Source organism: Dysidea avara, chromosome 3 (assembly GCF_963678975.1).
Source record: "Dysidea avara chromosome 3, odDysAvar1.4, whole genome shotgun sequence".
NCBI lineage: Eukaryota > Metazoa > Porifera > Demospongiae > Dictyoceratida > Dysideidae > Dysidea > Dysidea avara.
In genome coordinates this window covers 1,040,629-1,066,943 of record NC_089274.1, presented here as the reverse complement: position 1 = coordinate 1,066,943, position 26,315 = coordinate 1,040,629, and the positions used below count along the sequence as shown (strand labels likewise).

Genomic DNA, 26,315 nt, shown 5'->3' with positions numbered 1-26,315 from the left:
GGTTTTGCCATAGACTATCGATAATCTATGGTTTTGCGAAGGGGAGAGCGGTACGTCTACTCATTTACACTTAGCTTTTGATACGTCACAGCGACCTCAAGAAAGCTGAATGTCGGGAAACCCTGTTCTGACCAGAGTGCAACAAATTTACGCATGCGCACGGCAGATCTCACGTGAGTGTTTTTGAATTGTAGCGCACGTACTACCTGATACGGGAGCACAACACACCGAGACCGATACAGGCATCCTCTGTGGTACAGGCGGTAACGAGGCCACTAGTTGAGATGTTGCGAAGACGCCGATCTAAGAACTTTTCTGATCGTGAGAATAATGAGCCGCGAATTCGATTACTTCGAAACGACAAACTTAAAATGGTAAGGCATTTCTAGTGGCCGTACTACAAGTTAGCTACCGCTGTTCACGTTGATTGTGCAGAGTCCATTACCAGAGGATAGGACGGAGTATGAAGTATCGACCCCGTCCCACTCATTGAGGAGCAAGTTAGATAATACTCTAGAAGATGTAAGTAACAAATCGACGGGGAAGTCACGAAAGAGACGGAAAAGAAGCTCTCTACTCCATGAAGCTGAACTACCATCAGCAAAGAAGGACTGCCCCACCACAGGGAACAACACTTCTAGTACAATTAGGTCAATGTGGGAGCATGCTGTGACCTTCATGAGAGGAGCACTGGACGCCATTTTGTTTGATAGATCAAAGGCGGGGCCTGTGATGACGTCAACAACTGAGGGGGTGGATCAGCAGGCATCACCTGATCTTTTAATTGCCAAGTCCCCAGCTTCAGCCAATGAGGCAGCAATAGTGACATCACCACCCCATGTCATGGCGTCATGTCACATTACAATTACTCCCCCATCTACCAATCTGTTTGGATATCAGCAAACGCCACCCACCCCTGGAACTTATTCAATTTCACGCACTCCTCAGGAGATCAACAGATATGCTAACATCAAACATCCAGCATTAAAGCGTTACTATCAAGACAGCCCTGAATCAATGGTACAGAATACTAAAAGTTTCTCGTCTCTGCTGCAGGAACGTGCAAAAGCTGCCAACAGTGGTCTTAACTCCATTCCTGATCTAGGGAGTTCAGTTTCAACTCCCACGCATCAAAAGCAGTTGCAGTGTCAATCATCACTAATTCCTGCCCCGCCTCCTTTACCTCCAGTTGCACCAGCCCCTCCTCCACTGCCTAATGCAGCTGCCAAACTCACCCCATCAGAGGTTGATGGACAAGCCCCACCCCCTGGCAAGTACTCTGCAGTGCTGCACAACATGCAGAACAGACTACAGAAGAGAATTAAAGCTAAACCAGTAGCTGGAGGGCATGTGAAACAAAAAACAGATGTTAATATAAAGGTAAACATGTGTTAGAGTAGGCCATCATTCATCAGTCTATCTAAAAAATAAAAATGATTGGAAATTGACAAAGAAAACTTTGACTAATTGGTTATATTTGTCAATAATCGCCTCAAAAATCAGTGTGATTTCTTGCTTTTCCTCAAAATTTTAATTTGTCAAAGTTGATTAATTATAAATTAGTCAAAATTCCTACTTTTGTCAAAATTCCTGTGGTATGGTACCCTACCACCTCTAGGTCAGGTTGCACCTCATATTGATAAATACTCTGAAGGACAAATTGTGTGTCTATACCACATGTAACCCTTCCCTTACAAATCTACATGTTGGTAGTAAACAAGCTTTGACCAGAGGCATAGCCAGAACCTGGGCGTCAATAATTCAAGATGCTCTAATTGGGCAGTCACAGTGTTCAGAGTAGCTAGCTACGTATATAAATAAGGAGATATAGTTGGTGGGGGCAGCTATTGTCAGTAGGTAGTTACTTCTTTTTTTTTGGTCTTCAGCTTACAACTAGGCCCTGGCATCATCAAAAGTCTGGCTACACCCCTGGCTTTAACACCTGTTGCCATGCTCATGATGTAGTTACATGTCAAAGGGATTATCACTCATGTCCAACCTCCTCTGGTTGTAGTGCTAGTGTAGAATTTGTCAAATAGTTGTCTGATGAAGAATCAATCTTAGTAACGAATCTCCATTTAGCTTAAATGTTTGTGCATACCAGTTAGGTGTGACAATTTTTAGTAGTCGAGTACTGTAGAGTCAGGATGTCTACATCTGTTGGTTAAACAAAGTTGTAAATAACTTATGGTACAGTATAAATGGTATTTGTGAGTACACAATTGTTTACCCTATAATAGTACTTGGAATTGATCCTGACAAGTAAAGTGTTTAGTCTAACTTCACACCCTTCATCACTTCTTGATGGCAAATACATCTTGTGAACTAATAAATAATGGATCATATGATCTTGACAAGTACTCGGGTAGAGGTGCACCAATATGACTTTTAGCGGATATTCCAATAATATTATCAAGCTGATAAACAAAGCTGATCCAATATGGTAGCATAAATCAAATATAAACAGTGTTGCTAGAATATTACTAGCCCATAGATAGATGTTTATGTACATCTGTATCTGCTGCTGGTTTACACATGTTACTTGATCCAATACCGATATGCAAAAACAAGGCCAATATAACCGATCCAATTATCAGTACACTTCTAACTCTAGTTTGCAATCCTAGTAATAGAGAAGGTTAGCATTCTGTTAATAGTTATCGGTGTGCTATTATCGTAGTGATGTACACTAAGTTGTTGGGTTGTAAATTTGACTGATAAATGCAGTATTTCCTCATCAGTGTTGGGACGGTTACTTTTTACAAGTAACTAGTTACATATTACATATTACTTGCAACAGAACTATTTAGTTACAGTTACATATTACCCAAAAAATAAACTATAATAATATTACATATTATATTACTTTGTGTCCACAGCCTTAAGTTGTCATGTGTGAAACTACCACTTTATCACATGACATGATTGCGTTGTTGGGCAATGTGCAAATCTTGGTTATAAGTAAGAAGCTGGTGAATAAGCTTCATCAGTTGGCTTCAATACTTCGTTGTGGCTAGGCGTTACTCAGTGGATTACTAACGAGATTAGGTAACGAGTTACATTTGTAAGTAAAGTAACTTGAGTTATATTACCTGTTTTTATAGTGTATTTCGTTATATTACTTAGTTACCACAAAAGTAATAATTATTACATAACGCGTTACATAAGTAACGTGTTATCCCCAACACTGTTCCTCATATAAAACTCCATTCCTCTCCACAGCTTCAACAATGGGCTGAGATACAGAGCCATAGTAAGAAGATGAAAGTGGACGACTTTCTCAAGCTAGCCTATCAGAAGAGAGCACAGTTTGTTGACATCATTAAGGTGTGTTTCCACAGTTACTATGGTGATGGTGACATTATGATGTCACACACAGGAAGTAGCCCACACTGGTCCACTCACCAGATCACAAGTGGATCACATGACCGAGGTGGTGTGTGCAGCACCTGACTGGTATCCTGGCAGCACTAAGGAAATTAGGGTATGTCACTGCTACCCCCGTATAGTGGGGAAGAGTATATCCCATAATAGGAAACTGTTGTTGGCTACAAGGAAGTGGAAAAGAAGATAGAAACTATGGTGGAGTATGTGCAGGTACCTTATTGACTCATACCCTAACTAGTCATACCTTAATGTGATACATCATGAGTTGTGCCACAATGTAACCTGATATTACGACATCTGGAACTTTTCCATGTACTAACTGGATTATGTAGGTGTCCTGCAAGTGTCCACATTACAGGTTCCAGTATATATATATATCATGTTAGCTAGAATTCATACAGTACCCTAATATGGTATCATATTTAGGTGTCACAGACAATGGGAGGGGCCATACAAGTACCTGTTTCACTAGACATGGAATATACCAAGCTCAGGTGAGACTGAGACATGCCCTTTTGAAAAGAATTCAACCAATCATATTACAGAGAAGACTTCCTACACAAACACAAAGTTTGGTGTCCGATATTATCTACAAACGCATGGTAAGTCCTTCTTCATATATTTATGTATTTTGATTGTACGTATTTTACTAGTAATTGGAAGAAATACAAATTACCAGTGGACAACCAATTACTGCAAATGGCAAGGTGTTACTTCTTGAGGTTGACTGATAGGGCAGTCAGTTGTGTCCACAGAGAGTCAGCTAAGATTAATGGTATTTTACTATCTCTGAAATGTTTTCGAACAACAACAGTGAGTAAGGGGGTTTGTCACATTCATCTTGTGATCTAATTTAATGTTGATATGTTGAACTGAGTTTTCAAAAACATTAACTCAAGGATGGAATTCTTGAAGTTTGTAGTATTACTTTATCTGTTAACGATGTTTCAATATTTTGTTCAAATATCTGATACTTCAAAGTTTTCACCATACATTTCCTATAGAGAGGCTATGAGGTACATAGTGTGTTCTGACCCTTTCCCAAAGCCAAACAGCACATGTCTTCTCTTTATAATCATCTGTCAGGGCTTAGCTCAACTAAAGGACAAATTGTATCTCCATGTCATATGTGTCCCAGATCCCTTACATGTCATATGTGTCCCAGATCCCTTACATGTCATATGTGTCCCAGATCCCTTACATGTCATATGTGTCCCAGATCCCTTACATGTCATATGTGTCCCAGATCCCTTACATGTCATATGTGTCCCAGATCCCTTACATGTCATATGTGTCCCAGATCCCTTACATGTCATATGTGTCCCAGATCCCTTACAAACCTTCTCAACATAAAATTTGTAACATCTGGTACCATAGTGTAATTACACATCTTGAAGATGTGTCTCCTTGTAACAATTAATTGTCACTGGATATTCCCTACATCACTTCCTCATTGACAGACCAAGCAGCAATTGCTGGAATGTTTTGACATGTTGATAAAGGCCCTTGATGTGTGGAGTGGTGACGAGAGACAGTCAAGAAGTCTTGAAGATGTGAACTGTTTGAAGGAGAATATTTTGCTCACAGCTCATGCCTTCATCCATATCTCCCTGGGGCAATATGAAGGATTTGTGTCACTACAGTCCAAACAGGTATGTGGGTAACTACAGTAAAACTTCACCTTGGGAGGCGTCCTTATTAGTGAGGTGTCCTGATTTCAGGGGTACACTAACACCAATGGACAAGTGTCCTGATCATCAAGGTGTCCTTATTAGTGAGGTGTCCTGATTTCAGGGGTACACTAACACCAATGTACAAGTGTCCTGATTATCAAGGTGTCCTTATTAGTTAAATGTGTGTATGAAATTGGCTCATTTGTAGTACTGCATGACCCACTAAAACATATGAACATCTTTTCATTCAAATGTCTGGTACATTATTTACTGATGTAAAAATGGAAGAATAGAGATCACTGGAAGAAAAAAGGAAACAAGTTAAACAATGCCAACATGTTATAACTGTTCTAGGAGTCTAGAGCACCGCAAATCAACACCTACATAGTAGCTAGTGGAGAAAGAAATGGAACACAAAGGAATAAGTCCATGATGTATGTATTGTAGCTGCTGTGGTTGGCGAAAAGCACATCTTCGGCTAGAGCAATGTTGAACAGTGAAGAAATCAAAGTTGTAGCCTTAACCATAGCTGAGATATGCTTGGCTGAAGGAACCAGTCAGTTAGTCAGCCAGTCAGCAGAAAAGTCAATTAAATAGGAAAATTTAAAATTCCACAGTGGGATCACTCTGCAGACAATTTGGTTATACCTAACCAATACTGCTGATGTGGAAAATAAGGCTGGTTTTGGGTGATAGTTTTGGCTTTGAAAATCCAAACCTTTATGATCAGTACTACCATACTTTATTTCCACCATTTTGACTAAACATCACATCTTGTGATAATTGTTAAAAAATCTCACAGTTGCTATTTTCCAACATTTTCTTTTTTCCAATTTTTTGGAAAGTTGGTTTTGAAAATTTTCTGAGACCTCCTAGTTAGAACATGCTGGGATCACACACTAATGAGAACACTCCCTCGACTGGTATTATGTTCCTTTCCTGACTATTTCTAACTGACAAGTAGTTATGAACTTAAATTAAATTTGTCATATAGGATGGCATACAGGCGGTGACTGCTCTATTAGAGCATTTTGTTGGGGGGTATGTGCTCCTGTTATTGTTGCTCCTTTTCTTATATCCACCACTATTCGTTACAATAAAATGGGCCAAACAATTCCAAATTATCCTTTATATAAACGCTCCAATTAAGCATTATATAAGGAAATTATGTTTCTATTTATAGGAAGTGATGAGTCACTTTGAAGAGGTACTAAAGGTGGTTGGATTGATGAAGAGTTTTGTAATGAAGTGTGATCCTCATGTGAGCCAGCATACTGGTATGATGATGTCATTTGTTGTGATGTGATGATCAGCCACACCTTATTTCTGCAGGGTACATCACAGCATTGCCAGCTTCAGAGGAGCTAGGGACTATGCTGCATGCCTCCTGCTCCAAACTAATAGAACACATCATCACACAGTCAAGTATCGTCATAGAAACAGGCAAGCCTGATTCTTCAAGCAGAAATGTAAGTATTGTATAGTATGTTCACGTTGAGCTGAATCCTCAAAAACATTTAATAACTCATGGATGCAATTACACACGATCTTGAAATTTGGCTCATTTGTAGTACTGCTTGACCCGCTAAAAATATTTCAAAATCTTTTTGTTCAAATGTTTGACAATATTTACGGCCAATCAAAATTTTCACAATACATTTCTTATGGGGAAGCCATATAAATACAGTGGCCATTACAGCCCTTTCCCGAACTTGTAATGGAGCCAAACTGTACGTGTCTGTTGTTGACACCTTTGTTGTTACCAATAATCATCTGATTGGCTGAAATGTTAACTCTGTTGAGAAAAAATCCCCTTTTAATTTTTAGCTGTTTTTCAGGATTCAGCTCAACGTGAACATACTATAGTGTTAGTCCTTCATAATTCAAAGCATTTTGTGAAACTTTCTTTTAACAATTGCTTTCCATGTGTAATGAACACAACCCATCACAAATGCAACTTTTTTGCAGCTTGGAAAGTTAATTTGACACAAAATTACAGTACCCAATTAACTAAATATAGTAGAAATGACTGTCTATTAGTGTAAGGTGTGCATTCTAATAGAGTAATTGAAGCTATGGTAAAAATTATGTCCCTTGAAATTTTTTATGTGTACAGTATGAGTATACCATTGTATTTGCCAGCTCATGGAGAGTTAAATCTTTTGTTTTGTTTTCCCCAATGGTCATGTGTGTTTGTTTACGATGGAGTAAACATAAAGTCGTCACTGTATATGTGACTGGATTTTGGAAAAATGTTCCAAATCGCACATTAGAAGTTTTGAGATGAATGGTTTTAAAGGATTCAAGTCAGCATAACTCACCAAGGATAGCAAGGACACATATGAAATTTACACAAGAGACGCTATTACCTTTCAGACCACTTCCACTGCTGTAGAGCTTCCCGCCAAATAAGATAGAAAATATGAGCAGTTGGACAAGCGAAGTAGTATCACGAGTGCTCACAAAGGGGAGGGGTGGGCAAGAAATAGACTTCAAAATGGAGGCAGACCACAATTGGAGTCAAGACATGAGATGACAGGGCTGTGCTGGCTTCTTAGTGGCTGATATGTAGCAAAATCAACAGAAAAAATGTCTGGCCAACATTATCAGGCCATCCACCAGTATACCTGCCAAGCCAGGCCCTTCACAAGGCCTGAAACCGCCAATTGAGCTCTCCACATCATCCAACTGTTAAAACCAGCCTTGAGTAGCTTGAGTAGTACAGTGAAACCTCGTTAATAGGGCCATCTTTAATACCTCATTAATCTAGCCATAAACAAATTGGCCTTATTATCAAGGTTTTCAACAAATCAACACCTGGATATTGTTGTTGTAACAGCTACACATGTATACTACCGGCTGCACAGATAGGACTTAGGGATAATGGCTGCTAAAAACAATGAAGCACATTGCCAAAACTATTAGCATAGCTTTTGGCAGGTACTCAGGAGCAGCAACTTTCGCAGTGATACCTTGACTGTTTGCTCAGCTGGTCCCTTTATCGAGGGAATATTGTGTTAGTTTTACCAGTTTGGTCCTGCAGTAAGTGGCCACTGGCCTTGTTAATGAAAATTAAATCAATGGAATAGTATGGAAGATACATCTGGACTGGCCACTATATACCAGGGTGGCCTTATTAGTGAGGTGGCCACAAAGTGAGGTTTCACTGTAGTGAGGGTCAAAACTATTAGTATGATGGTGTAGCTATAATATATCCACTGGTGGTGTTAGTTTAATTTTGCCTGGTGTGTGATTGGAACGGAGTTGTAAAATCTAGTCACATAAATGTATGGCTCAGGGCTCAATGAATTAGGAACTACTAGATGCACCTGGAACCACTTTAACCCCTTTTTAAGCATTGAGCAGTACTAAAAATACTCCATTAGAACAGTCACAATTATGACACTTAGTGTTTTTACTTTTACTGACTACTAATCTATCTGATCCCACAGATTGTGTTGTGGATGATGTTTGGCTGCAAGTATGTCAATCGTGTGTTGGACTTCCTGGGTGCTGACCGAGCAGATGAACAGAGTATGGGTCACCTGCTAGCCAGCCTAGAACAAGTGGAGAATGCCTTACAATAAAACAAACTCCCTATGTATGTGTGTGCGTCACATCAATTTCATCTCACTTGTAAATATACCATTGTTATTATTGTATAGATTTCAAATTATTTTATTTTCTATTATACAAACTATATCATCTACTGACTAATGGTACTCCAGTGATGTTAATACTAGGATCAGGGCCAGCTGTACTTGTGGATGGCACATGTACAGGTGTACAGTGTTGCTGCTGTGGCTGTGACAGTTTCCTAATAGGCTGCAGCACTTTACTGTGACAGGAACTAGCTGTACGAGTGTGCCGTTCTCTTTGTCCTTCCACTGCTAATTGTGGTAGAATGGTAGGCAGTTTATTGTGACGTCCATTTTGTTGTTGAGAGACTATTCCTCTTTGTATTCTTCCCTGAGATGTGTGCTCGATGGCAGGAAGAGATGAGGTCATGTTTAGTGCTGAATGACCGACAAGAGAGAAGTCTTGTGGTAGTGATTCTCTTCTGTGTACTGTCAACAATTGTTCCTTCTTCTTAGAGCTGATGTGTCGTTTCCGTTGTCTGGTATGAATACTGATCCCATCCACTGGACAAACACTGTGCCCACTCCTCAACCATCCATCGATGCAGTCCCTGTGGAACTAATAAAATGAGAGAGTGAAGTGTACCATACAGGTTGGTTACAGCTACAAAGTTTTGCAAAATTCAATGCAAAAATAATGAGTAGAGATCAAGAAATAAAATACCCAATTTTATAAGTACAATTAATAGCTTCATGTCTACTCTGTAAAATTGAAGATCCAGTGGTGTATAGCCATTTGTCATTTGTAGTGCTAAAAGTTACCTATTTTAGTTACTAGTATGTCCATTTTACATTGAGTTACAACTTTATATACACAACAGCCAAGCTGTGAAAGAATGATGCAGCCTTAAAAAGCCTGGGTGGAAAAAGTTGTGAAATCAAAGGTGGAGGCCAAGAAATGGCTGCAATGATGTTAATGCTAATAAATTTTAACAATGCACACAGCCATTATTAAAATTTGTTATCATTAACATTGTTGCAGCCATTTCTTGGCCTCCACCTTTGATTTCACAACTTTTTCCACCCAGGCTTTTTAAGGCCACACATTTAATTTTTTTGAGGACTTCTAATAGAACATACATAGAATGTTCTAGAACAAAGAACAATCTAGTACTTCTATTGAGGATGCAGGTGTTAGGTATGGAGGTCCCTGGTTCGAATTCTGGTAAGGTTTTTTCGACATTTTTGTACACCTTTTTACCCCATAGTGACTGCTCTATTAGAGTATCTTGATCCCGTGATTTTACAGTTGTTTGGTTTTTGCTTTATAACTTTGTCGCTGTAACTCTATTGCTATTCAACCTATCAAAAGGCACTGCTACGATGATCAGCCTATCTACACACCAATTTTCAAGCTATTCCTATACTCTGTTTATCCTGTAGCCGTGACAGAAGCTTGATCTTTTTTTTACGAGAATAAACACTCATAGCTCCTTGGATATTCCTCAGATTCACAGCAAACTTGGTACATGAATCCACCGTTACATGCTCCTCATTTGTGCCAAAGATCGAGGCAATCGAATGACATGTTTGCATTTTATAGCAATTTTTGCAAAGTGTGCAAAAAGAAAAATCGAAGCCCCCATACAGCATAAGAAAAAACTAAGAAATTAAAACAAAACTTTGAATGCCCATATCTTGCAAGTGGCTGTTGTGAATTTAATCAAATCTGCTGTGTGGCATACCCTACCTGGCGGACAGCTATAATACAAAAATGGTGTGCTTTGGAGAAGGGGCCATGGAGCTATGCACGTGTGAAAAAGCTGTTTTCTTTCTTCCTGTCAATATACTCATGGTGTGGTACTCCGGCTTTCTTGGCCGCACGACACACGGTACTTGATAGCATTCATATATGCTTCATTATATCTACCTGACTGCTTTATTGGAGTATCTTAATCTGTTACAGCATGTAATTTTCTTAGTAGTATATTGCTTTAAAAATGTCAGTGTAATGCCTAATGATTCAATACACTCCACACTACTACTAGCATTACTGCCAGTGGCCACAATAGACCTTATAAGGATACCAAATCAGTACACACCACAAACAATAAAGATGGAATTGTTCAGAATCAATTGGGATAATTTTATAATTCAAATTTTATAATAGTTTCATAGGCCTGAGCCTATTATGTTTTTGAAATTGCTTTTGAGCAATGCTCCAAAATTTCCTTTATTATGCTCCAATTATGCCCAGTTGTGTCCCTTTATGTTACAAATATGCTCATATAAAATTGTGTCTTGATTGTTCTATAATCCATCTGTGAACACTCAACATGTGGTGACTGTTCTATTAGAGTATATTGATAACTAGTCTTTCCTATCACAAGTAGCTGTAAATTATTACTGTGTTTCTGTACCATATCTCTGATAATCAGTGCACAAAAATGGTGTGGCATTATGCTCAATGCTTTAGCTACTTGTTATGCTGGGATAATCAGCGCAGGCCTAATATTTCAGATGTGGGGGACATGATTGTGGGAAATATTGAGTACTATAAAGCTGACCCACTTAGCAGTTGAGTAGCTGCAAACAAAAGTTGATGCGTTTGTATCACAAATATTAGACTATAAGAGGACTAGAGTGTTGTCAATTAGAATTAGTGTTATTCTATTTCTCATTACTACAATATTGTTATGTTAGAGTAACCACTAAAAGATGTGTTGAACAACCATAGTGAACTAAAGCGTGTGAGAATCCATGCATTACTCCATAATCAAAATCTATAACAATTATGTATTGAGTCAGTAAACATGTTCCTGATCACTTTATGAGCTCTATTCACACGAGGATATGATCTGAAGGTATAACATCTCATTACACTAGTGTAATAGTGGTCTGAAGAATTTTAACAATGCAAAATGTCTTTATCAAAATGTCTTTGTCAGTATGGTAGTGTATTAATTTATACACTTCATCACTTTTGATCCAGTACATTTGCTAGGTAACTCTAGAACTTACATCTTCTAGCATATTTAGGAACAGATAAAAAATTGGACTCTAGTTGTATCACCAGCTATACAGTACAATAATACACTATAGACCACACTATATGTAATACATAACAATGTCATCGTAACTATTATACTAAAACCTCTAACACTCTTAGTGAATAAGGGAACATGATTATCAAGGTAGTGTTAGCAGCCATACATATAGGAAATCCTGAAATGTCAACCTGTTATTTAATACCGTTTTCACATATGACCAAACATGACCCAATGTTTTGATCGTACTATTGCAATTTAATTACTTTATTTTGAAAATAATACCATGAGGGTCAGTAGAGTTACAGGTTTTTGCAATTAAATTCGGCGACTTTGCAATTGAATTCGTCCCGTTTGCAATTGAGTTTGTCACCTTTGCAATTGAATTAGTCCCGTTTACAATTGAATTCGTCGATTTTGCAACTGAATTTGTCCCGTTTGCAATTGAATTTGTCCCGTTTGCAATTGAATTCGTCGGTTTTGCAATAGAACAAGAATGGCAGCTGGAGAAAACACGAAAACATGGTGTAGCAGCTGCTACAAGAACTTGTTCAAGTACAACAGTAGTAAACAAGACAGCTATCAGCTTCAGAGGCGTAGGGAGGGGGGGGGGGGGGGGGGGGGGTTCAGGAACCCCCTTGTAAAATTTAGACTTCTGCAAGCAGGATCCTAACACACCATTTAGTGTATATTTGTATAGTTATATTGTTTTGATTGTAAGTCATTCCATTTGTATCAGTGGATTCATGGTTCTTACACCACAGTGAGATAACTATCACTTACAGATTTCTATGTGTCATGCTGTCTGTTTCCACTAGGTGGCTTTATCTAGTACTACCTTCATTGCAGGGTATTCATATGCATCATAATTAATGTACTTTTTGCATAAAATATAGCAATTTGCTGAGTTTTGATTCATTAAAATATTGAAAGTCTCTCAACGGCTGGGGGCTGTGCCCCCAGACCCCTGCTTCTGGTAACTCAATGCTGGTGCTGGAACCCCCTTCAAAAAATCCCAGCTACATCCCTGAGCTTCGTGTATTACCAGCTCCAATAACCTTCTAGTGTCTCAAGTGTAACTCTCCATGGCATAAATAATCCATCTCTTAATGAACGGTTGGTTTCTTGGAGCTGTTTTGTTTATGACAAATTGTAATACAAACGCGACGAATTCTATTGCAAAAACCGACGAATTCAACTGCAAAACCGACGAATTCAATTGCAAAACTGACGAATTTAATTGCAAATGGGATGAATTCTATTGCAAAACCGACGAATTCAATTGCAAACAGGACGAATTCAATCGTAAAAACCTGTAATATGTCAATACATCACCAATACTATTGGGCCAATGAGCCACCGTTATTGACTGATCGGTGCATCACCAGCCAATAAGATTACAGAGGTTACAACCTGCACTACCTAATGACAATGGTACACACCTTACGACAATGGTACACATCTTATGACAATGGTACACACCTTATGACAATGGTACACACCTTATGACATAGGTACACACCTTATGACAATGGTACACATCTTATGACAATGGTACACACCTTATGACAATGGTACACACCTTATGACATAGGTACATACCTTATGACAATGGTACACACCTTATGACAATACATCTTATGACAATGGTACACACCTTATGACATAGGTAAACACTTTATGACAATGGTACACACCTTATGAGCACAGCTGGGTAGGGTACGTATCCAATCCCCTCTGTGATAAGTGTGTTGACAAATGTGACATTGTGTGGTCAGCAAAGGATGACCATGATCTAATGCCTCTACTGGCAATGAGCTGATCAGTCTGTCAGTAGCAGTGGTGACCATGGGAGGCCTACAGTAACACAGTGAACTAGTAACTGGTATATAGTAACATACCTACCTGTCTAGTTGTAGTAGGAGGTCATAGTCATCTTCAGTTAGTTCTCTATTTTGGAGTTCTCCTATTACATTGTCAACTACTGGTCTTGACTGCTGCCTTCGTACAGTAACCCACAACGATGATGGTGACTAGTTAACAGAGTATAGTAAAGTGTTTAATATCAGATCACATGGACACCTCCATATAACAGACCAATAAACTTTTACTACAATTAAGAGATTTTCAAAATCTTTTTCCTTATATTAAGGTGTTTTCTATTGTGTCCTTATTTGGAGTTTGTGGAAACACCTTGACAGTTAGGACCAATAAGTTTAGCAGTGTTGTACAATTAAAAGTTCAGATCAAAACAGTCTCTGCGTTGTGAGGTGTCCCTTGTTTGAAGGTTAAACAAGTTAACTGGGAGCTTGAGGTTACTGTAGCATTCAATGGAGAGTTGATTACCCTCCTAATTTGTTTGTATAATTGAAAAGTACACAAGACCAAACACGTTTGTATACAGGATATCACATAAAGTGTCCAGGAAAGTACAATTTAATCGAACAAATAGAAGATGTACTATTCATTTACTACGTACGCTTTTCAATTACTCCACTATACTGCCTGGCTTATGTCAAAATTAAATAGTCATTATTGGTGTTCAGATAATCAACTACTCCACTGGTATATGGAAGTGGTGGGTTATCCCTTAACAAAGAAGGTAAAACCATACTCACCTTCCTCACTCTAAACTGATGTTGGTCACAATGAGACACACTGGTGTAGCAGCCCTCACACAAGTTGTAGTTACTGCAACTGGTGCACTTGTAGCGAGCACCGATGATCGGGTGAGCCCCACAGTTCTGACATGTGACATGCATGTGATGTGTCCTCTTCTGTGTACACTGATACTCCTTACTGACATCCTGTAACATGTGATAACATCATGGGAGGGGTGTGGTAAAGAGATGCTATACACATTAGGTAGATAAGGCAGAAAATTATTAAAATTTTCATCTGCTGAAAATTTCTACCACAAGTAACAGTCACAACTCACTAACACCTACACATATAACTTTAATAACTAATTTGTTGAATATGCAGCCACAAAGTGAGGATACTCTCACAACACAGTACAATAGAGCCTTGGTCATCCATACTCTTGAATTTGAGTGTTCTATTAGAGTATTTCACGTGTAATTGTATGTTCTATTAGAGTATTTCACGTGTAATTGTATGTTCTATTAGAGTATTTGAATGGAACTGTATACATTAATGAATAATAGACCGTGAACAATTCACTTATCTTCAGAACACTTTTATCATTATTTGAGATGAAACTCCAATGACTAAGGCTCTACTGTATCTACAGAGAGCAATATCAACACCAAACCACATCGTGTTAAGGCACATATGATCTGGTTTTCTAAAACATACACTCAACTCACTTGTAGTGATCCAAAGTCTTCTCTACACAGTGGACAATGTATTGTGGTCTCTCCTGTCGACTTCTGATGGTCAGCCCATATCTTCATACACTTTAAGTGTACACTATTGCCACATCCATACCTGTAGTGGGAGGGGCAGTATTATACAATGAAAATGAAAGCAAGTGAGCTATTGTGAGTGGTGAATAGTGTAATGTGGGTGTGGCAATATTGTTCATCTTTGAAAACTGATATGTTGACTTCAAGTGTAAATGAAAACAATGGTGAGTGGTGTATTGGGTGAAGTTATTTTGAAATCAAGTAACAAAGAATGTTTGCTGGTCTTCATTTTAGTAGTATTATGCAATAAGTAATGTGTATAGTAAAGAGCAACATTTAACCTCAGAACAACTAGCAAACACAGCCACAGATTTTCTAATAGCCTCCAATGAGTGTGAAGCTGTATGGATCAAGCTACCACATGTGGCCTAAGTTTCTCTGTTACATAATCTTTCTGTAGTTTTCCTGCGGTTCCCCAGTGGGTTAGTGACTAATAAACTCTATGGGCTATTTTTGTTGCACAATAAACATTAGTAATGTACTTGTTATAGACCTACCTGCAATGTGTTAATGCCATCGGTGACCCCAACAGATCCTCTTGACAAATTGGGCACACATCATCCACACTAACTGGCTTCTTAGCAGCTAACAATGAAGGCAGGGAGCCAGTAGCTAAACTGGTGTCCTTATTATCAACTACTTTATCTTTCTTTTTCCTGAGGTATCCGTGGACCAGTTCATTAACCTCCCTCTCTACTAAGGCCAGCTGGTACACAACTAAATTTGGAGGATTACAGTACGTATGATATCAATACCTTGGGATCAACCAATAGCGTCCTGATTATCAAGGTCAGTTTATGTACTAAGGGATACCTTGGGACCTTAACTAAGTGTCTGGATTATGTAGGTGTCCTCAAGTGTCCACATTAACAGGCTACAGTGTAATATGGACACCTCGGGACCAAACAATGCCTGATTATCAGTGTCCTATTTTCCTTGTTAGTTTATTTATTTCCATAATTATTTATAGAAGAAACCTTGAGAAAATATGAGAAGTAGCTGAAGGGTGATCTATGAAATCCACAAAAAATTTTCAATTTTTTATGCATACAAACTGCATTTCGTGATACAATTGTGCTTTGCTATCATTGGCTACCATCTGCCTGCCATACTTCCTGTGCCTGTGGTCACTCTTTTACCATAGAACATGCTCTGTCTTGTTCAAAGGGCGGGTTTCCTTCTTTGAGACATAATAAAGTGCACGATCTAACTGCTAACTTACTTTCTGAGGTCTGTAACAATGTTGTCATTGAACCCCACCTTCAGCCTTTCTGGTGTATACAAAACAGCTAACCGTGATGTTAACGCAAGGCTTTACATTACAGCTAATGGTTTTTGGGGAGGACAATTTGAGAGGTCACACTTAAATGTCAGAATTTTTAACCCTAGTGCACCCTCAAATCAACCCCTACATTCTGCATACCGACGTCATGATAAGGAAAAGAGACGTGAATACCAACAACGGGTTCATGAAGTAGAGAATGCCTCATTTACTCCTTTAATTTTCACCACTACTGGTGGAATGGGTGATGCCGCCACTCAGTTTTATAAGAGATTGGCCAACCTCTTGAGTGTAAAGCACAGTCTTTCTTATGGAGTAGTGATGGGATGGCTGAGATGTAAATTTAAGCTTCTCCTTGTTGAGATCTGCAATTATGTCATTTGTGGTGTCAGGTCCGGTTTGCGCTGTCCTGTTGCTGAGGCACTGATTGCTGTGCAGGTTGCTGAGGCTCGTATTTAAGTTCACTTTTATTTGCTTATTATGTACTGTTTTCATTAAAAAGAATAGCTATAAATAAGGGGTACTTAGGGACCTCAAGTAAGGATGTGAAGGTCCACATTCATACAATCACTTACTAGGGTTATCTTGTGGTACACGGTATCTCTTGAGCAGCAACCTATTGTGATGGAATATGAACACTTACCCAGTGCACGTGATGCTCGTACTCACCACAAAATATGCACACACAGTTCCTTGTCTTTACTGAAGCCAGCACACGAGCATGTATGAGGGTCACCAAGAAACACCTGGCATTCAGACAAATGGCCTCAATTTGTAAACATATATCTTCGTATAATTAAATTAGCACACGCTTTGGTGATACCTTTAGTTTTTTTGCGTGTCCTTCTTCCTTCACAACAAATCCGGTAGGGCCAGTTTGATGAACAATGTAGAGTGTGATTTGAAGCGCTTCCTCCATCCTCCTATGAACAACATCATTGCATTCCCTCCGCCAACTCACAGACCTCGCCATTGTGTTTACTAGCGTTGCTACTGGCAACCAGTTTCTTGTTTCTATATAACGCTCACTCCTTGATTATCACGTGTACAACGAAAGAGACGCTAAAAGTGTTTAATACCCAAATTTATCCGATTATGAGAGACGAATACGATGACGTGTACTCCTGAACTGACAACGGCAGTAGACATAGCCTTCCAACGCACCAATTCTGTAATTCTCAAGCCCTTTGGCCACCAGGTGAGCGACGCGAGTACTATTAAAGATTAGTCGCACCTTATCATACACAATAGGTGGGCGGGCATTCGTTGTTAATGAAGTTTGACAACACTACGATATGCAAGCCTGTGATATTACGAGAGCTACAATTTTACAAGTGTACTACTGAGGAGCTTAAGAAGTATACACCGAAATACCACGGTAGGAGGCGTGTTTAATAAATATGTCACCCCAGTACATTAGAAATCAATGCATATAGTGGGTCATCATTGTACAGCAAAATCTCTTTATGATGGTGCCTGTGGGACCATCAAATTGTGGCCTCAATAATGGCAGGTCTTGTATAATAGTCATAAAGTTATGTTTTTGCTAGAGGTGGCCCCTGTAATGAGGTGGTCTTTATTAAAGAGGTGGTTGTGCTTCCTTAAGAGGTTTCGCTCCATAATAATTCTTATCCTGTGGTTAGCAGAGGGGATTTATGATTCTAATATAATTTATGACCCTACATAGGTGTGATCAAGGTGAGATATGAGAAACAAGCAGATGGTCAAATCGTAGTATTAGCAGAAAAGGGGGAAGGGGCTGATGGAGTCGACCAACTGTCCAATGGAATGCAACCACATGATACGGTTGACATGAAGGCTCTACTGAAGTGCACACCTGGGTCAGATACCTACCACCATAATGGGACCATTGACAATGGTGAGCTAGTTTGTATATTATTTGTTAGCCACAATAGGTATTGATAATCAGGCCATGGTCCCAGTGTACACACATTTAGACCCCTGAAATAAGGACACCTTGATTATCAGGACACCTTGATTATCAGGGCACCTCACCTAAAATCACATCCTAAATGTTTTCCTAGTTGTCTGAAGTAAAGGGAAATCAATGTATTTGAATATCCTGTCAGATTATGCACACACATTTTCCTGTCTGATCGGAACATTACCTTGACATCACTAATGATTTAATTTGTATATTTTGTTAGATGAAGACAAAGTTCATGTATATAGGAGCTGACCCTAACAATAATTTGGTATTATACCATATAAGCAGAAATTTTGGTGATATTTGGCATTTGCTTAATAATTTGCATTTGGCAAGAAGTAGACAAAATTCACATCAAGTAAAGTGGAGTCCCATGTGGTATATAGCAAAATGTGTAGCTAGCTACATGGCTTCTCACTTACAAAGGTATATAAACACTTACCTCATCACCAACATACTGGCCTCGCATGCGAAACCAGAGGATGGAGACTGGTTTATTCAATCCGGTGCAGCAGCCATCTGAAAAGGAAACAAGTGATTGGGAACATTCTCCATGTAAGATCTCTGCTGCGTGTGTCTTGGCTTTCTTCTGTAGCGGTACAATTATAGACTATCATAGAATTGTTTAATTATGAAGTTCAGTACAAAAATTATAGCAAAAATTTTAGTGCAGACTGTACCTCCCATAGCTATAGTATTTTAATATAGCACTAACTATTGATATCTCAGTGCTAGCTATTGCTTAATTTGTATCACAAAGTTCCACTTGGTCGTACCATAGATATTCGTACTTTTTTTTCAACAATCTTCAACATCATCATACTTGATGAGCTTGCTGGACCAATCTTGCTCCTCCTGTTCAATCAGTTAAAATATTAGAAACACTAATAATAAAATATGGTGAGATTTTAATTTGACAATTTTGTATGCATTGCTGAATTGCCAATTTAATTCTACACACCAAAATTTCTGCTCATACAGTATTAGTTTCCCTACATATTCAGCTACTGAAAATGTCCTTTGGGAAAGCTTCCCCTAAAGCATAATTAACACGTAGCAGTCTTTACATAGTGAGTTGTACAATGGCATGAATGGGCCTTATCTGAAATTATGTCACAGGAATAAAATGGCCACTGTAGTGGGGGGACGTTCATAAAATTTGTATGGGCGACTATTGGAAGAAATATTTTGAATAGAGATATCTCAGCCAAGAAGGAAGATATCGAACTCTAACTAGTGGGTATGGCACAATACAATAAGTGTGTAAAAGTGATTTTCGGTTGATTTTCAAAACAACGCTAGATTCCTATTCTTTCAGCTAATTTATAACCATACCTGCTGGTTAAAGCTCGATATCTTCCGTCTTGACAGATACTCCTATTCAAAAATTTTCTCCCCATAGTTGCCCATACAAATTTAACGAATGTCCCCACACTACAGCGGCCATTTTTATGTCTGTGACGTAATTTCAGATAAGGCTCATCGCATTATTGTTTTTATGAAGCAGGGTTACAGTGACAAAAAGTTGGTAGCTATGTGGGAAAATACCCTACATTAGCATGTTACAGGTTTTTGCAATTGAATTTGTCCCATTTGCAATTGAATTTGTTGGTTTTGCAATAGAATTCGTCCCGTTTGCAATTGGATTCGTTGGTTTTGCAATTGAATTTGTCGGTTTTGCAATAGAATTCGTCGCGTTTGTATTACAATTCGTCATAAACAAAATGGCTCCAAGAAACCAACCGTTCATTAAGAGATGAATTATTTACGCCATGGAGAGTTACACTTGAGACACTAGAAGGTAATTGGAGCTGGTAGTATGCGAAGTTGATAGCTGTCTGACAAGTTAATTAGCTTGCGAGTGACCACACCCATCGCGAATGGCATAGTAGAGTTTGGAATGTTGCTGATAGAGCAGTTTCAAAACCATGGTAACCAAAAATTACGCAATGGACCACACCCCAATCGCCATGTTTTTGTACCAGACTGTTTGGTGTTGCAAGTTGAATTCCTCGCTAAATTCATGCCAAGACTTATTATTAATACATAAGTAAAATAGATGCCAGTGATAGAATAAACTATGTAGGTGAGTTATTAGGCATTAAAAGATCCGTATTGCCTTCCAACAGGGCAGTTTAGTAGGAAAGAGAAATGCGTAAAGATGGATTAGGCCAAATTGCGACCTATTCACTGCCCAAAGGTGGTTAAAACTAGGGGAAACTTGCAGTATAGGTCTTTATCCAGCACACCAGCAGCGTACAGCCACATCCTACCTTCCTTGAGTTAGCCAGAATCGCTCATGTGCTGGGATTGCCACTTCGTGTGAAAAAGCAGACAGCGAAATAAGACCGCTAAACTTTAACTGATGGTTGGTTTTAACAAAAGAACTTAACTCTTGCAAAATTCACCACTAAGAGTCTTCTTTTGCTGGCGTTTTATCACAGTTTGGTAGTACGCCATCACCGGTCTCGTGCCTTCCAGGAGCTCTGGCTAATCCTGGGATAGCTGGATGTGGCTGTACGCTACTGTGGTGCTGGATAAAGACCTATACTGTAAGTTTCCCCTAGTTTTAACCACCTTTGGGCAGTGAATAGGGCGTAATTTGGCCTAATCCATCTTTACGCATTTCTTTTTCCTACGAAACTGCCCTCTTGGGAAGCAATACGGATCTTTTAATGCCTAATAACTCGCCTACATATTTTATTCTATCACTGGCACCTATTTTACTTGCATAGTAATAAGTCTTGGCATGAATTTAGCGAGGAATTCAACTTGCAACATCAAACCATCTGGTACAAAAACATGGCGATTTGGGTGTGGTCCATTGCATAATTTTTGGTTACCATGGTTTTGAAACTGCTCTATAGGCTGTAGAGGAAGAATTATTGCCTTATAAAGAGTTGTTTACTACTGTTGTACTTGAACAAATTCTTGTAGCAGCTGCTACATCATGTTTTCGTGTTTTCTCTAGCTGCCATTCTTGTTATGGACGACTTTAACTGCAAAAGCGAAGAATTCAATTGCAAGTGGGACGAATTCAATTGCAAAAGCCTGTAATTAATTAATAACCCATATAGCACTAACTATCAATATCTCAGTGCTAGCTATTTCTTAATTTGTATCACAAAGCTCCATTTGGTTGTACCATAGATATTAGTGGTTGTACTTTTCTTTCAACAATCTTCAACATCATCATACTTGATGAGCTTGCTGGACCAATCTTGCTCCTCCTGTTCAATCAGTTAAAATATTAGAAACACTAATAATAAAATATGGTGAGATTTTAATTTGACAATTTGTATGCATTGCTGAATTGCCAATTTAATTCTACACACCAAAATTTCTGCTCATACAGTATTAGTTTCCCTACATATTCAGCTACTGAAAATGTCCTTTGGGAAAGCTTCCCCTAAAGCATAATTAACATGTAGCAGTCTTTACATAGTGAGTTGTACAATGGCATGAATTGCATTATTGTTTTTTTATGAAGTAGGGTTGCAGTGACTAAAAGTTGGTAGCTATGTGAGAAAATACCCTACACTTGTGGCTGTGAGTGTAATGGAGTATCTCAATCTCCCTGCTAGTGTTTTTTAGCACTGGATTTTATGTTAGTCTATTTTTAAAGTTGATTTTCGTCGCATTCGTTTTAGGGGAGAACCCTACTAAACAATACCACTGTACTGTTTAGCACGCACACATACATGCATGCATACACACTGCACGCACATACACACACTACACACATGCACTCACACACACACACACACACATACAACATACACACACATACATACATACATACACACACACACTACACACATGCACACACACTACACACATACGCACACACACTACACACATACGCACTCATGCACACACACACACATACGCACTCATGCACACACACACACACACACACACACACACACACACACACACACACACACACACACACACACACACACACACACACACACACACACACACACACACACACACACACTCACACACACACACACACACACACACACACACACACACTCACACACACTACACACACATGCACAGATAAACTACTGCCTCTGCAGACTAACCACTTGCAGCTGAGATTTTCACTGTTGGGTAATGTACAAGCCATACAATTTGTTTTGAGCATGCATGCCCCACTGATTGTATTTTAGTTCAGTGATTTGAGTTGATTTCTATGTGTATGTTCTACTCATTGTATACTCTTTCGTATGAAATAACTAATTGAGTTATGAAGTTTCTCAGTCATGATATCAATGGCCATTGTTTCTTAAATTGAATTATAGTAGTGAGAACTTCCTGGTTGACTTGTCCCTAAAGGCACAAGGCTTTTATAATGACTGTAAGTTTTACAGTGCTCATTGTATGGTTCTGCAATTTACTTGTGATGCAATAAAGATTAAAATAAAACCTAAGGGTTTACCCTACAACAACTACTGTATGGGGACCAAAGCTTGCCATGAAAATAGATTTCAACAAAAAATGCACTCCTTTATGAACCATAACTGTTGGCTAGTCAGCAAATTGCTACAAACAACCACAAGTTACCATACAAGTTACCATACAGTATAATAGCTCAAGACTTAATATGGTGACTTGGGTGAGGATATGGCATTATGATAATCAGTCACAGTTGATCACTAAGTAAGTCTTTGTTGTTACAGTGTTACCCAGTGAACCAACCTTCTACGGGTGTTTCACAGAGGAGTTGGAAGTGTAACAAGCGCTGTGAGAATTCTTTCGTGTTAATTGCATTTTTGAGATTGTAAAGTGGGGTATAGCGTTGAAGGAGGGCAGCAACATTGAATGGTGGTCATGATGCTCATTTCTAATCTTCTTGGTGATGGCCCATTGTTGCTATCGTTCGTCTGGAAGCTTTCTAGTCTTGTGTGATCCCCTACTAGGGCGCACACACTACAGTCTTAGTGAAGTACGCTGCATAGGATGACTTTTTGGGTGTTTATTTATGCTGTTTTCTCGAGTGGGACTTCTCTCTATCTTTCTAGCTCGTCAACAAAGACATTTATTGCATCCGTGGCCTGGCGAGACTGATCTCGCTTGATTTATATGTAGCCCAAGTTTGAAAAACTAACCTATTCAGTGGGGCTTAACAGGCCTTATTGTGCCAATGCCATGTACTTGTCATATTTCATCAATCTGGAGGTATTTCAGCACCCAAGAAGGCCCAGTACGCTTTTAAAAAACAAAATCATTGAGCTCACATGCATGCTTCCAACCTCCTCTGGGTATTTCATGTACCTTTATGGGTTAATCAACAATGGACAACAAACAAATCAAATTTGTAAAATTAATCACTTGTAGTTTGCTTACGTAAATCTTTTTAAGTTTATGGTATCCATTTCAGGAGAGTACAGCAACCCTTGGAGCAAAAGCTGTTTACAAACACTGACACAGCAACTTAGTGATTGCACTTACCTGGAGTCCATTACACAAGGTGAGTAAGACCGAGCCCCACCCCTCTGCAGCTTGCATCTCATTGGCTACATCATCCTAGACTACATTGTATTGGATAACCTCACTACGAACATGTCATGTCCATGTGTCCTTGATCTCAAGATGGGAACACGTCAGTATGGAGATGACGCTAGTGCCATGAAGAAGGCTGTGTTTGAGGAACGATGTGCTCTGTCTACTTCACAGTCCATGGGAGTACGTGTCAGTGGAATACAAGTAAGTGGTTCCTAACCATTGTATAGTGAGTGTGTCAAAGTGACCTGTTTAAATAAGGTCACTATTTAATAAGGTCAACAGGTTCAAAATTTGTAATCCCAGCTGTGTAAGTTTATTCATTACTAGATCTGTTGAATAGTTTGTATAGTGGGGGAATAACCTTTTGGTGTAAGACATTTAATGGCTGCTTGCTTGAATAACCTTATAGCTGTTTGTGTACACTTGTAAATTAATTTTATGGTGGTATTGCAAAAGATAAATACTCAACCTAGCAGTAACACATCATACAGCGGTTTCAGCACTTCTGCATGTGTGTTCTTATAGGCAATGTATCTGGCACTATAACAGTGGTGGGTTACTCAAATCAGGCCTCAGGCTTCTGTATACACTACGGTTTCATTGTCAGAGGTGTTAGCACGGATTATTTCACTCCAAGAACAGTCGATTATAGCACACACACATGTGCAATCACACTACACCTTTCGCACAAAAATTGCAAGAAGTGCTGAAACCGCTGTAAAATAGTACTATCTGGATAGATGTCAGGTTGCACTAACTTAACTTGTTCAAACATGCCTGCCAGAGGAGGTTGGACGCGATTTAAGCGTCCCTAAAACAAATTAAGCGAAACTCGTTTTATAGAAGAGGTTTATACATCGATCTCAGTTTAATTCGATAAAGTATCATTGTTCTGAATATAGAATACGTATGTGACAATTCTGGAGAAGTTCTACACACCAACCGAAACTTATTAATTTCACCCCAATCACCAAGCGCTTTTATAAAACAAAGTACATCACCTTGAAGCTTACGTGAAGCACCATCCGAATATCTAATCAACCCCAGTCAACCCCATCGTTTTTCAAATTTGTACTATGACTATTGAGGGTCACGTGAAATACCAAAGAAAAGAATGCAATTAAGGGCAATATATTTATGTGGCGCTTAGAGCGCGTCCAACCTCCTCTGCATGCCTGCTGTAAAGTTGTTCATGATAAACTAGGCACTGTTTTGTACTGTGTAGTAGGGACCCCACTTGAAGAAAATGGAATCGCTGCCATAAAAATCACCTTAATGTCAAGTCTAGTGTTAAAAGTACTAATAAAGCATGTTGATTCTAAACCAGGCATGTGCCACTGTACCCCATTAATAACTCAGTATTGTTGTTGGATATCTCTTGTAAAGAATCCTGGCTGCATCCCTGGGGATGGTATTAATTGGTTAATGAAGTAGATGAAGCACTTGATTTGTGCTTCACAACCTGGTCTGGAATCTGCGTTCCACAAAACTTCATTGCCATGATTCCTATCCAACCTTTCATTCAATCGGGTCACTACCTTGTAGTCAGGCAGCAGTAGCTTGTTTTTGTTGTTGTTCAAAATGCAACAATTATCTTGTTTCATCTCCTGTCCTCCCACAGATCTACAACAACACAAAAAAACAGTACACTTATCGGGACAAGTATTATGGCCGTTCACTGGACCGAAATGGCTTTCTGTTGGCACTGAAGGAGTTTGTACATGACGGCACATTTTATAGAACTGACATCATTCCAGTAATCATTTCTAACTTGAAGGAACTAAGAGAAATGGTATCAAGACAACACAGCTATCGTTTCTACTCCAGCTCCTTGTTAATTCTTTATGATGGAGATAAGACTGCTCACAGTAATGGTATTACAGGGGCGGACGCAGTTCCCAAGGTGATGGTTAGAATGATAGACTTTGCACACACCACATGTTCACGTGATGGATACCAGTCGGATCCTATACAATACAGTGGACCTGATGAAGGTTATGTGTTAGGACTGACTAGTCTAATTAGTGCCTTCCAGTCACACCTCGATCAGGTGAATAGGTAGTAGTTCTATTTGGTGCACACTTTTATTAGAAATCTATTTTATACAGAATAAATTTCTGCATTTGATGTAAAATGTAAATTATATTTTGGAACTATAAAAGTATATACATGAGCTCGTACACAATGACATAGTACCATTCTGAGATGAGATGATTAGCAAGGTTGAGAAGTGCCCACTTGATAAATCTATGATGGGTTATCAATGATAAATCATACAGTGGTAGAGAGTCTTTGACATGGTGACGAAAAGTCTCACATTTCAATGTGTGCCACACTTGTCTTCTGAAGTACTGGCCTCTGCTAGGCAAGGAAGGATCAACTGTGGGTGTAAAAAGACCCAGGAAACAGTACATAGTTCTATCCTTAGCCAGCAGATCTAGGGAGCTTCTAAGGT

General features: G+C 39.0%; 3 protein-coding genes across 3 annotated transcripts; 2 read left to right on the top strand and 1 right to left on the bottom strand.

The window, feature by feature from the left end:
* Window positions 1-164: 164 nt before the first annotated feature.
* LOC136248737 (uncharacterized) lies at window positions 165-8,773 on the top strand. Its single transcript, XM_066040527.1, has 12 exons — window positions 165-374; window positions 436-1,380; window positions 3,223-3,327; window positions 3,380-3,484; window positions 3,535-3,597; window positions 3,814-3,881; window positions 3,933-3,989; window positions 4,041-4,200; window positions 4,848-5,039; window positions 6,244-6,337; window positions 6,393-6,529; window positions 8,513-8,773. Exons 1-12 carry the CDS (start codon window positions 285-287, stop codon window positions 8,645-8,647), a joined length of 2,151 nt encoding a protein of 716 aa, XP_065896599.1. The 5' UTR covers window positions 165-284; the 3' UTR covers window positions 8,648-8,773.
* Window positions 8,695-17,418, bottom strand: LOC136248739 (E3 ubiquitin-protein ligase ZSWIM2-like). Its single transcript, XM_066040528.1, has 9 exons — window positions 17,219-17,418; window positions 17,065-17,141; window positions 16,971-17,011; window positions 15,611-15,830; window positions 15,015-15,135; window positions 14,304-14,492; window positions 13,591-13,718; window positions 13,383-13,542; window positions 8,695-9,257 (listed from the first exon to the last, which is right to left on the bottom strand). The coding sequence occupies exons 1-9, from the start codon at window positions 17,366-17,368 to the stop codon at window positions 8,763-8,765; spliced, it is 1,581 nt and encodes a 526-aa protein (XP_065896600.1). The 5' UTR covers window positions 17,369-17,418; the 3' UTR covers window positions 8,695-8,762.
* Window positions 17,398-26,033, top strand: LOC136248740 (inositol hexakisphosphate kinase 1-like). The gene is made up of 6 exons (XM_066040529.1): window positions 17,398-17,593; window positions 17,647-17,773; window positions 18,083-18,274; window positions 23,736-23,825; window positions 23,886-24,061; window positions 25,482-26,033. The coding sequence occupies exons 1-6, from the start codon at window positions 17,507-17,509 to the stop codon at window positions 25,920-25,922; spliced, it is 1,113 nt and encodes a 370-aa protein (XP_065896601.1). The 5' UTR covers window positions 17,398-17,506; the 3' UTR covers window positions 25,923-26,033.
* The last annotated feature ends 282 nt before the right edge of the window (window positions 26,034-26,315 follow it).